The sequence below is a fragment of the Polypterus senegalus genome, chromosome 3 (assembly GCF_016835505.1).
Source record: "Polypterus senegalus isolate Bchr_013 chromosome 3, ASM1683550v1, whole genome shotgun sequence".
In the NCBI taxonomy this organism is placed as follows: domain Eukaryota; kingdom Metazoa; phylum Chordata; class Cladistia; order Polypteriformes; family Polypteridae; genus Polypterus; species Polypterus senegalus.
In genome coordinates, this window is record NC_053156.1 from 83,465,071 (window position 1) to 83,478,514 (window position 13,444).

Genomic DNA, 13,444 nt, shown 5'->3' on the forward strand with positions numbered 1-13,444 from the left:
ATCTGTATACTAGATAACCAAATAATGAGAACAATTAAAAGAAAGCTATGCAAACTGCACCTTTTTATGTACACGTATGTTAGCACACACATGCTATTAGCAACTCGTTTTAAATAAATACTTCACTGGCAGTCACCAGGCTTTTGTTTTTTTTTCCCTTTTGAAATCTACATGTTTCAGTTTCCTTTGCATACTTAATTGGCCAATCCTACCATAAAATAACAGCTTAATTAGTAGTCATTTTTATAAAAACTTATGACTGGGAATTTTAATAAAACATCTTCTGGTTAGTCACTTAAAAGATAAAATAAATTTATTAAAAATTAAAATAAATATATGCCATACCTGAAATTTGGAAATTCCATTGATCTGGGCAAACTCCATGTTGTTGTCATGAAGAGCTTTTGCAATTATATCCAAAACACCTTGCCACTGCAAAAACACATATTTAAGTATAAATGCATTTGAGTAAAAAGCAGTTAAAAGATACAAAAAAAAATACTTGACTATCTAATATAGTTTCACAAATATAATGCAGTGTTGTTTACTCCACATTTTTGCAATAAGCTATTAGAGAGAAAGCAGGAGTAACAACAGAAAGCAGCACGTGGATGAGTTTAAATAAAAGTTTCAAAGACAAGCCACTATTTCTTCAGTCACTTAAAAAAATCAGTAATGAAGAACAATTTGGCTGTAATAAAAGTACACTACAGTACTGTAGATTGCATGGACTTGTAAAATGATGCACTATTAATTACCGTTGAGAAGACAAGTGCTTTAGAACCAGGACTGTTCAATTGGATTTTCTTTAAAACTCGCACCACTGCTTCAACTTTAGTTGAATGACTTCCCTGTAAAAGAAACACATAAAACACATATTAGTTACCTCCTACAAGTAAGTTAAATCTAAAAAGCAAGGGAAAATGAGTGGGGATGTAAATGTAGGATGCACGGATTCTGCTGCTGCTTCTGAACATTACGTTCTGGATTTGTGCGACTACTGCATTGAATCTACTTCTGTATTTTACAGTTGATTTCTGCGGCTGGTCTAGTATCATTTCACTTAGGTCAGATGCTGCAGAGATCTATGATTGCAGTGGTAAAAATTAATGTGTGAAGACATGTGTTTTGACCTTGCAATGGGTCAGTATTACACATTGTTTCATCCTGGCTTACATCTACTATTACTGGGTAAAGATTCACTACTCTAAAATGCTGACAAGTAGGAAATCAGATTTATTCATTAGCTTAGACAAATTAGTCAAGGTATTCAAAAACACAAATGGGAAAAAAAGACATTTCGAACAATAACCTAAATTAAAGTTGTGAAGTGCCTTGAGCATTGGAAAGGCGCTATATAAATAACATGTATTATTATTATTAAAGCAAAAATTAATTATAACTGATAAACTACAAGTTTGGAAAAAGTACAAAACTAATGAAAAAAATATGAACATCCACTAATCCACTAATTTCAAGACTCAGGCGCCGACACGAGTGGCAGCCTTTCCAGCAGCACGTGTGAATTTCCCCTTGGGATTAATAAAGTATGTATGTATGTATCTATCTATAATTTTTTCCCTCATTAATGTACACACAGCACCTTTATTGACAGACAAAAAAAGAATTTTTGAAATTGTTGCAGATTTATTAAAAAAGAAAAACAAATATCACATGGTCCTAAGTATTCAGACCCTTTGCTCAGTATTTAGTAGAAGCACCCTTTTGAGCTAATACAGCCATGAGTCTTCTTGGGAAAGATGCAACAAGTTTTTCACACCTGGATTTGGGGATCCTCTGCCATTCCTCCTTACAGATCCTCTCCAGTTCTGTCAGTTTAGATGGTAAACGTTGGTGGACAGCTATATTTAAGTCTCTCCAGAGATGCTCAATTGGGTTTAAGCCAGGGCTCTGGCTGGGCCATTCAAGAACAGTCACAGAGTTGTTGTGAAGCCACTCCTTCGTTATTTTAGCGGTGTGCTTAGGGTCATTGTCTTGTTTGAAGGTAAACCTTCGGCCCAGTCTGAGATCCTTAGCACTCTGGAGAAGGTTTTTGTCCAGAATATCCCTATACTTGGCTGCATTCATGTTTCCCTCGATTGCAACCTGTCGTCCTTTCCCTGCAGCTGAAAAACACCCCCACAGCATGATGCTGCCACCGCCATGCTTCACTGTGGGGACTGTATTGGACAAGTGATGAGCAGTGCCTGGTTGTCTCCACACATACCGCTTAGAATTAAGGCCAAAAAGTTCTATCTTGGTCTCATCAGACCAGAGAATCTTATTTCTCACCATCTCAGAGTCCTTCAGGTGTCTTTTAGCAAACTCCATTCGGGCTGGCATGTGTCTTACCTCTCCTCAGTATACAATAGGTTGACAACACTATACAATAGTAGTGACAATTTAAAGTATACACTGTAGCTGAAAATAGTTGCATCAAGAAAAACATGACAAGCCTTTTATAAGATAACTGATACATTGATAAAACTTACTGCAACAACCAGAATACTGCGATCTAGTTGCATATAATGGCTCTACGTATCGTATTTGTATGGGTGAAATCCCTAATTGTAAGTGAAATAACTACAAATTTATCATGACGTGGAGTCAAGTGGTATTGTTCAATTAAACATTAATGGGAAAAACGAAATTACAGAGTAGATGTTTTTGACTCAGAAGAATGTTTCATGCACATTCTGTTGGAGATAGTGAAGGATGCTTAGCACGCTTAGGTGAACATGTAAGATGGTAGCTACAAATGCACTCAAAATTATACAGTAGTAAATACTACTGTCCAATACAGCCAGGGAAAATTGCTGGTAGTAAGATAAACTATAAATTTGCATCAAACATTACATCCAGTGCTATATATAAGGCATAAAGTGTAGCTAGTGGCCTGCAGAAGCATGAATGAATGCCATAAATGTGTTATGTACTCTTTCCTGCCTCTAAGCATTTCACCCATTAAAGTCTATTGGGGAATTAAAGAGAAAGATCTGAACAGTACAACTTGAAGCAGACATACTGAAATATCAGTAATTATTTGGTCAACTGACAAAAAATAGTGGTCTAATATTCCTTTCTAAACATTATTAGATGACAAATGGCATAAAGCATAAGAAAAAAAAAACAAAAACAAAATCAATACTATTTCTATGGGAAAATAAAGCCTAAAGAAATCATTTAACAATCTAAGAAACAACTAAACATATGATACAAGTAAAATATACTTTTACCCACCCTCACTGGGATGTCATCACCATGGTTTGCAGTTTCTGCAGTAATTACGTAGGAGATTTCTTTGTGCGAAGTGGTCTGTCTGCAGATGGCACATTTAATTGCCCTTCGACGGTTCCCCACACTGTACTGTTCAACAATAATTGCTATACATTCATTACAAAAGCAGTGGCCACAAGTTAAAACTGCCCACTGTCAAAAGAGAAGAAAAAAAATCAAACACAAGTTTCTGGCAAGCAACTGTACAATTACTAGGTAAAGAGATTAAGAATCTTAAAGGAAAGACAAGATGTAATTTCCCTTGACACATCTATACAGCACAGTAATGTTAACTATACTAAGCTCCAAGGTTTGCGTTGTGCAGTTCTTAAGCAGGTTTTTAGTCATTTTATAGTTAGCATTTTACTCTGAGAAACATTGTTGGTGAAGAGCTAAAATCTTCAACCAAAAACATTTCATCAGCTTGTCTAGATATGAAATATTCAGTGGAATGGAAAAGTAGTCAATCCCCTTGAAAGCCATCATAATTTTCTGCATGGCAAAAGATTCGTAGCCTACCCATATTTATCCATTCAGTATTTTTAATGTGAACTCTAATTCTGCGACAATACATTTCCAAAGTCAAAATAAACAATTTTCTGTAGATATTTAATTGAAGAAGAAAAACTCAATAAGTTAGTGTTTGCATGAGTATTTAAACCTATGAACCTTGGAAGTTCCAGGTTTACACAAATGACAAATTAATTACAAACTGCACAAAGGTGACAGTCACTGACCAAATTTAAACATATTTAGGTACCACATCTGAGTCCTTTATATTTTTCTAGATATGAAAAGCACTCCTTTTAAGGGCCATTGTCTTTGTTGGACAATCACTGCAAAAATGAAGAGAAAGGAACATTCTCTTGATGTGAGAAACAAAGTCATTGAAATGCACAAGGCAAGAAAAATATCACAGAGTTTGAATGTCCTGTTAAGCACACTGGCTCCTGACCTAGGAATTTACTTACAAATTCCTGATGACCCTGGGGAGTCTGAGCAGTATTTCGCTATATCAATTTCATTTGATTGTATTTTTTTCTATTATTTAAGCTTAGCATATTATTTATATTTCTACTAGAGTTCTTTCGTTATTTACTAATTTAATCCAGTAATATCTTCTGTTGCTGAATGCATCATCACAAAAGACAGATCCAATGTCATACATCTTGTTGTCTGGCACATGGAAGTAAGAATTTTACTGAACTCAGTACATATGACAATAATGACACTCACCATAAATCGATAATACTATTTGGCTTTGTCACACACGTGCGAGTAGGAGGCAGCTAAAGGGTCTGATTAAGTGTAATAAAATATCCGACCAGGGGTACGGTGGAGTGTGCTGACCGTCTTTCTCAGTTCCCTACAGACTTTTCCCGGGAAATCCTGCAAGGTTCTGGCGCCTCAGAAGACGTCACTTCCGAAGCTGCCCCTTTGATGACATCAATTCTGAAGCCGGCCCCTTTGCTGACGTCACTTCCAAAGCCAGCCCCTTTGCTGACGTCACTTCTGGTTCCGGCCATTCTGATGACATCAGTTCCTCTCCAGACCTTTAAATCCTCCATTCTTGGGCTACTAAAGCCAGTTCTGTTGTGGACTCTGTTCTATGCGCATCATGCTTCAAAAACATAAACTTTTGCAGCTGGGAAAACCAATATACGGGTGACTGCCCCAAACCTTTATGATGTCTTTTGCGTATTCTTATCACAGCTTCGACTATAGGGTGGTCCAGATCTAATTTTCATTACGCTATAACTTATTAAGTTTATTACATAGAAAATCACTCGAAAAATCCTGGACCATTGAGAAGTGTGCGAACTGACGACATGAAGAATCGTCTTTGCATCGAACTGGAATCATCCCCGCATAAATCAAAGTCATCTAGATGATCTGGATCTGCATAATTAGATCTGGACCACCCTGTACATCTGCTCCATACGGACTGCCCAAAAACATATGCAAGAATTTTATAAAGAGGATTTCACTTGTGCCTTTAATACAATCAAAGCAGATATTCTTCTTTTCAAACTTGCCCAGGTAATTATGTAATGTATCCATATGTATGGATTCCTGTTCCACAGGATTTTGTACTATTCCCTAAAGTATTCTCCCTGTACACCACTAACCAGGAAAAATGTACTTAACTCTATCGAGGTTTAAACAAAATGCAATATCACTTAGCCCAGAGTCAGTAATATTGAGTACAGACAAAGATTCACAGGAGAAAATTAAGCCTGATAATCAGAAAGTTGGGAGGATGATGATGAGTGGAGATGCACTATACTTTACGTAAAGTCTGATCAAGTAAGCAGTCACCTCTTGTGGTTATCAGGGTGAATGATAAATGGAGTTAATCTTTTTCTTGACAAGAACTTTTTATATGCATATTGATATGGAATGTTTGAATGCATTTAGAAATGACAAACAAGACTCAGTAACAAACCCATCAACCGTCTCTTTCACAAAATGTGAAAAATTTTCAGAATGTTATTACTGTTTCATTTAAATGACAATCATACCTGTTTTCCAAGCTGTCGTGCACAAATAGGACAAGGTTCTGGATTAAGTCCCCCAGTTGATTTATCTTGGGACTAAAGGAAATCAATATAAAAATAAAACATATTTAGAGCTAAAAATACACCAAAGTCAAATTACTATATACAGTTAACTAAAAACTGAACAGTGTATAAATGAAAAACATACAAGAAGAGTGATTTTCCAGTTTTTCTACATTACTACAGAATGCATTCCAAGATGCTTTTGGCTAAAGAGCAAAGCTTTCTTTTAGACTTACAGTTTCTCATCTCATTCATGATCAGGCTTGTAGCCAAGGCAGCAAGAGCAGGTCTAATCAAATTGCTGAGCTTCTTACCCTGTCACAGAGAATAAGCTAACCAGCTTTGTACAAGATCCCAGTACAGTCACTTATACTTAAGATCTCTTTTTTTTGGTTCATACAACTTACAAAAAGGGGTGAAGAATGGATGTATTTTAAACACAAAGGTAAATCAGTATTTTTATTTAATTAAGATGATAGCTCTGCTCCATTGACCTACTGGCTACTGGTTAATTTCATGACCCTCCTGCATTCCCATTCATGGGAAAGGTAAGGTAAGGGAAAGGTCTTGAGGCACTTAATGACCTCTACTTAAGACAGCTGCACCCCTTTCATCAGTAGAGAGCAAGGCTTTTTTTAGCTGGGATAAACTCATAACCTCCAACATGAAGGTACCAATTTTCATCCTGACCTTGTCACAGATTTCTCCAATTTGTGTAAATTCAGTCAAATGAAGCCAAAAGGACATTCTCATCCAAAAACAGACGAACACCACCCTTTAGTTACCCACAACTGAATGCATTCCAAATGTTGGCAGCACCATGATATGTTATTCAAAACAAATAATAAACAGAAGAGAGCAGGCCATCTTGGCATGGGGAGGTCTAAATTCACTTTAAATGTACTTGACTTTATGTCAAGAATGTGAAAACAAATACAGGAATAAATTGTATTCAACAGTGCCACCAGAATCATAACACATTTTAAACTCCTCCCACAAAATCCCTGAGGTACTACATTTCTCCTTCTGAATCCAGTTTTCAATAACTGGCACCTTGCCACAGACCTTACCATAAAGATAGGGTGGTCACTTAGTAAATAGAGCAAGCCTGTGCTTACCTTTTAAAACAACAGATATCACCACTTTATCTTATATACAACACTGAAGATGCACACTAACCAAAGCATGCCCAACAATACCCAGCTCCTTCAGCATTTTTGGCTATATTTGCTCAGTCTCTCTCTTTGTAATCCTTGCACTGTAATACTTCTCAAACACCACAGTGATATGTTTGGATTCATGCTGAGCAGATTCTGATGACATTGTATTCTCTGAGGAAAGCAAGCTGGCGCTTCTACTAGGGTTCAGAGCTCCTCAAAATGTTTTGTATCTTCATAAGAAAAGGTCCACATGGGCATGGACAATGTTCTCACTACTAATTTCCAACCATCAAATGGACATAATTTGTATGAGAGCACTTAAAAATATTCTTCATGGCCTCACCAAACTTCTCTAACAAGCCTTTTCATCAGGCCCTGGCTACAACCTCTATCTGCTTGTACCTCAATTAAACATAATGTTATCATGAAACAATCCACTATTCTAAAAGTTTTTTCCTTGTTGGTATTTAATGCTAGCAGTTGGGAGACTCACTTATGCTCTGTTGCTGCAGATATGCATCCTTGCATTTTTTCTCCAAAAGTGTTATGGAAACTATGTGCTCAAGTACTGACTGAACACACTATGCCTTTATTGTAAGTTTATATTTGAACTGTTTTTCAAAGCTGCTATTGCCAGTGGCTCTGGTAATTTTCCATGTTACTTGCTGAGTGTTTACTACTATATTGTCAACAATGTGTTGGAAGGGCACAATCTAGGATTGCTCAAATTTATCACTGGTACTAGTAAATAAAATACTAAATACTAAAATTAATTTAGTTTGCCATTGTGCCAGGAAATCTGTGTGCAGGGACCAGCTCTCCATATACTAAAAAATGTGCATCCCGCTTTAATTCAATTAAATTCAGACCAATTTATTGCCGTTATTTTTTGCAGTACATTAAAAATGATTTATTGCTATTCTTACTGCAGTACAAAGATAAGCCTGAACAACAAACTTGAAAGAAGTTGTGTAGCAGCTGGCAATATTTTGGAATAGATGGGATTGGAGGTTATTAGTCCAATGCAGCAATATTCAAATTGCTTTCCTTGAACTTCAAGCCTTAACTCAAAAAATATACAGAATACAATTATTTACATAAAATTTATCAATTCAATTATATTAGGGCATTGAACCCTGTTACCTCTCACCTTCTCTAGGTTTGTCAAGTACAAAAGTTGGCCAAGTTTCTTCTGCAGCTGGGATTTTGCAACCACTCTGTCATTTAACAGCTTTACCTTGTTCTGCTCCACCTATTAAAAACAACAAAAGTGAAAAAGTGAAATTATTCCTGTTTACTGCTGATAATCAGTATTTATTACTTATATAACACTTACATATCACTTATATAGCAAAATGTTATTTGAAATTGGAAAATGTGTAACTACTGTATATTCAATTATATTTTTTATAAAGTGTATAGAAGATGTTGAATTGAAGAATCAAACCTTATCATGTCTTGTTGTGAGAGCTCACATACTCAAAAGTAAAAGCAGCCTGTTATGAGCAAAATGGATGGGCAGCACATCATTAGTCTTCCTTAAATCACTGGCAAACATTTAATGTGAATTTCTGCCAACATCTCCTGCTCTGTGCACCTTTTTATGGCTGTGTCATGGAGCAGAGAGAGCAGAAGAGAGACAGGCCTAGCAATAACAATGCTTACAAAGTTATGAGTGGATGCATACATAAAGTCCTATTAATATACAAGCTATTAAATTCTTCCTCCCTCTGCATTTTTTTGAAGAAATAATTGAAATTTATTCTATATGTAATGAGGCCTAATAATGTGAAATCCTGGAAAAAAAATTTTATTTAAAATTATTTCAATTAATTTTTGAAAAATTATTTATTTAAGAAAATTACAAACCATGTCTTTATTTTTTATATATAATTTTTAATTCTGTTACATTCTAAATTCAGAAACAAAGTTTATGTCAGTTAACTGTATATACAAAACATATGTATCTACTAGAATGCAAATGAAGGGAATAAGATATTAATCTAAAGTCCAAACAGAAGTACATAGAGTTAAAACATGTCTCATGCTTAGCTATTTGCATGCACTGAAAGATCATATTACTGTACACATTATTTAATCATTCATTTGTAAAGTCAGAGCTAGGACTATGACTACTTGCATGTTTGTTTAGGATTGGAGATAGGCTACAAAGCATTTGAATAGATTAAACTGATGGTAGACACTTACATTGAATAACTGTAATTACACCAAAACCACTTGGAGATGGGATATATAATGGAAGAACAGCAAGGGACTACAAGTAATTATGCATGAGGCCCCCAATACCGTAATTTTAGTACTTTCCCTGGACATAATCTGAGGGCAGTGAAAAAAGCCCCTTCCAGTCACTAAGTGTGGAGTAGGGAAGAAGGATTTGACATGCACTGAACTGATGGGAATTAGTGATGTCCAAGCTCAGGGACGAGTTACTTCTCCTGTACGGTGCTCAGGGGATTAATTATAGTTTAAGCAAAAGGGCCAGTAAGTAACAGTTTAATTACTTTGCTTGCAGTTTTGATGCTTCTTTCTGGTGTATTTCACTTCATTTGCATTAATTATTTCAGTAGTTAAGGAAGTTAGTATTTTGCTGAATTCAATGGAGTGCTTCTTTGTTCAGGGTTGACCCAGAGGACATCAGATCCCAGGAATATTACATGCAATGTGCAATCTCTAGTAATTTTAGCATGGGGCATGCTATGCTATTATTGCACTCACAGTATTGTTATGTACTTTTCCTGAAAATGTTGTGTTGAAATGGAATTGAATTACTATTACAGCACAAAAATAATAAATGTGAATAACTACAAAGTTACAGTATGTGTTTTTTTACTAATAGATAAATATAATCTACTAAATATTTTGTATTAACTAAGCACATTAACAACTAATTGTGGTGTACAGTATAGGGTTTAGAAATCTGAAAGCTGTTTATGTTGATCTTTTAAATTAATTCATCACTGTTTATTTGTATACATAAGATGCTTTATGAAATGAGTAAGGCTCATTTGTATAATGCCAAGTACTTCATATTAAAAACTAAAACTACATTATTTTTGTGAAAACTGGCATTCTAATTTAAGAAGTAGTTACATACAATCCAGTTTAAGATTTTTAAAATTTCACCCTAGTGAACTATTCATACCATTTCTAGTGTTTATATAGATATAATACAAAATTTACTGACTGACTCACTCATCAACAAAAACACTTTCTCATTTAATTAAAAAGATGAAGTTTGTCAGGATGGTACATCTAGGCCAGAAGGTATTAACGCTAAAAAAGGATATTTTGATATATTAATATTTGGGGGTAAACCCCCCCTCCAAAAATAGAAAAACTAAAAACTTTAAAATCTCTACAATGTTCTGACATATTAGATTGAAATTTGGTCACATTATAGAAAAAAAGACAATTAGCCAACACTTGTTTTTTAATTTGTTAATACATTTTTGTTTTTTCAAAATTTGTTAATACAGGTTAAATTTCATTAGAACAAAGTGGTCTTTTAGTTCTACAAAGGAACAAATGACTGAAATAATTTGTTTTAAAGGTGATTTTGTTATAATGGAATTGGAATATAATGCGGCTTTTTGGCACATACAGTACTGCGGAATGCCAAACTCGATGGCAATGCCCATTTTATTTTTGTTAGCATCAATGGTAGTGAGAAGTTCCAAGATTTCTGTAAAGTAAATTGCATTATTTACATAAAAGGGATTCCTCAGTGTCCATAGTGTGCTGTCAGTATTATAAAACGTCAAGGTCTGGGGAGAGACGGTTCCCCTAATGAAATGACCATCTCTCTGGTTGCTGTCATTTTTTTTGTGAGCACCCTTTTTTTCCTCATGACAAAAAGTTACAGGAAATGACGGTCACATTCATAAATACAAATTGCTGGATGTATAAATTTGAGAGCACAAAACTCAAAGTCACATTCAAATGCAACTAATTTAAAAAAAAAAGATAGAGTGCAGGTGTTCAAAGGATAAAACTGTGGTGAATTTATTAAGCACATTGAAAACTGTTTAATCAGTATAAACATAAGGGAATCTCAGCAGTCAGCACCTTTTCTGAAGGGTAAACCAAAAATGAATTCTCAATCTGATCAATATACTAAGTGAAGTCAAATCATACCTCAAGAAGCCCAGAAATAAGTGACAGAGTTTAGCTGTGGCAAACCTCCAGAACTCTGCAAGTACATCTGAACTCAAATTTGATTGACACCAGTTAACCGACCACTAGATATGCTCACAATGCCTCCAGTCTGTAGCAATGCAGTTTGTTGTAAAGCATTTTACAGATAAAACAGACTTCACTGTAATGAGATTTTTTTTTTAAATTAGTTCTATAAGAAACTGGCCAGGACCAAAGAAAGGATTTTGCTAAACTGGAGATTGCTCTACCAGAAGTTAACTTATATTATGCTATGTATACACTTTGCACTGTGCTGAGAATGGGCTTATACAAATGAGGACAAAGCAGAAGTGATTGAAGGGCCACACAGCTAGTGAACAGGGTGGACAGATAACTGAAGAAGCGGTGTCCTGGACAGGAAAAAAGAGGCATGATCATAGTGTAAAATGGAAAGAGAAAGTTTGGCAAAGCTTAAGGAACAAATGCTGTGCTTGAGTGAAGTTTGTAAACATCTAATCTTGATAATGAGTAAGCCTGCATTATAAGATGCTATTAATAGATGTCAATCAGTAGTGGAGGGTTCTAGGCAGCGTTGAGAGGGATGGCCGGTGGACATGACATATGAAAATGTTGGTGTCCAGAAACTTTGAGAGAGTGGAAACCTCAAGGCAAGACTGCATAAAACTGGGGTGAGCAGCATGGAGTAGACTGTCACTGGGAAGAAAGAAATGAAGATATGGGGAATGAACCATAAGAAAACGACTGTTGTGCAGTGGGATTCTCAGGTGGAACTTTCTCTGGGAAACAGGCATGCTCTAAGACAAGAACACAGGAGCAGACAATAGGAATTAACATTACTGTGTCCCGTGGTACTCAGATTTCACACTATTAATACTGATTACACATTTCAGTTCAAAACAATACATTTTACTGTAAAACTGTGTTTTATAATGGCAACAAAAGCCAAGTGACAATGAAAATCAGAAAAAAAAGCAGGAATTGATCTAATACAGGAATGCTCTTCTAATGGACATCTGTGTCAAGCATGTAAGCAGATTCAGTGATCTAATATTATTTTTTATTATTTGACTAATGTCTCTATCCAAGGTGACTTACAACATTTGAAATACAACTAGCTATATTTGTATTTTTGCAATTGGTGCAAAGTTACACAGTGTCAGTAATGGGATATGAACACTTAGCCTCAAAGTTTGAAATTCTAGCTCCAAACTACAAATATTGTATACAGAAAAGTACTTTAGTTACACAGTACAGTGGAACTTCAGGTCACGAACGTCTCGGACCACAAATCAGGTTACAACCAAAAAGTTCACCAAACTTTTGCATCTGTTCACGATCACACACTCGGGTGACGAACAAGCCAGTTTCCCTTCTGGTTCGTACACGCCAATGATTTCCGCATGTTTTCAGTCTCTCCCTGTGTATTTATTCTCTGTGCAGCGAGCGAGTGCGAGAAGGCAGTTAAGGAATGCACCGAGCTTGCTTTTAAAGAGACTGCAAGGTTAGTTTTCTCTGTTCAAGGTTTTCTCAGTGTTATTCAATGTTTTTACATTTAGTTTACTATTACACTGTAATTCTATGATAAAATTAATTATTTTTGTACTTAAAAACAATATATATTTATATACAGCTGGTATAGTTCGGAATGGATTAATTGTATTTACATACAATCCTATAGGGTAAATTACTTCGGGTCACGACCAAATCGGGTTGAGACCAGAGTTTTGGAACGAATTACGGTCGTGGCCCGAGGTTCCACTGTACTTCTGATATACCTGATTAACCGACAGGACTATAACTGATGTTCATTGCCTTGCAAAATTTCTTGGTAACACAGTTAGTATTTTTATATACCTCATGAGGCTCGATGATGTGAAGTACTTTTGGCTTAGGTTCATCAGGATGTCGCACTCTCAGACGCTCAGTTGCCATGCCCAGTTCATCGATAGCTGAAACATGATCCCGCAGAACCATCCAGTATTCATGTAAAAGCTGTGTGGAAAAAATAAATCACATTTGTTACATAGAATTGGAATATGCTGGGGTTTTTAAACTTGTCCTAGAAATTGAGCTGCTGGATTCTTAGTTGTTAAGTAAGAACCTAATAAGAAATGTTAACAGCTAAAAAAAGAAGCACTAAATTTAAAAATACAAACAACACAAAAATAGATATTAAATATTTTATTTGTATTAACTCCATTATTTAATTTTTGACTTTTTTAACTGATATGCTCATTAAGGGATGAATGTTTACCATAATAAAAATAAAGT

General features: G+C 35.4%; 1 protein-coding gene across 1 annotated transcript in view; it reads right to left on the bottom strand.

Moving 5' to 3' along the window:
- The window catches only part of shprh (SNF2 histone linker PHD RING helicase), a 116,275-nt gene that overhangs the window by 6,947 nt on the left and 95,884 nt on the right, over positions 1–13,444 (bottom strand). The window contains exons 22-27 of the mRNA XM_039747526.1: positions 13,028–13,165; positions 8,148–8,249; positions 5,799–5,870; positions 3,241–3,429; positions 759–851; positions 346–432 (exon numbers count right to left, since the gene is read on the bottom strand). Coding sequence (XP_039603460.1) covers positions 346–432; positions 759–851; positions 3,241–3,429; positions 5,799–5,870; positions 8,148–8,249; positions 13,028–13,165 — 681 coding nt within the window. The remainder of the gene's footprint in view (positions 1–345; positions 433–758; positions 852–3,240; positions 3,430–5,798; positions 5,871–8,147; positions 8,250–13,027; positions 13,166–13,444) is intronic.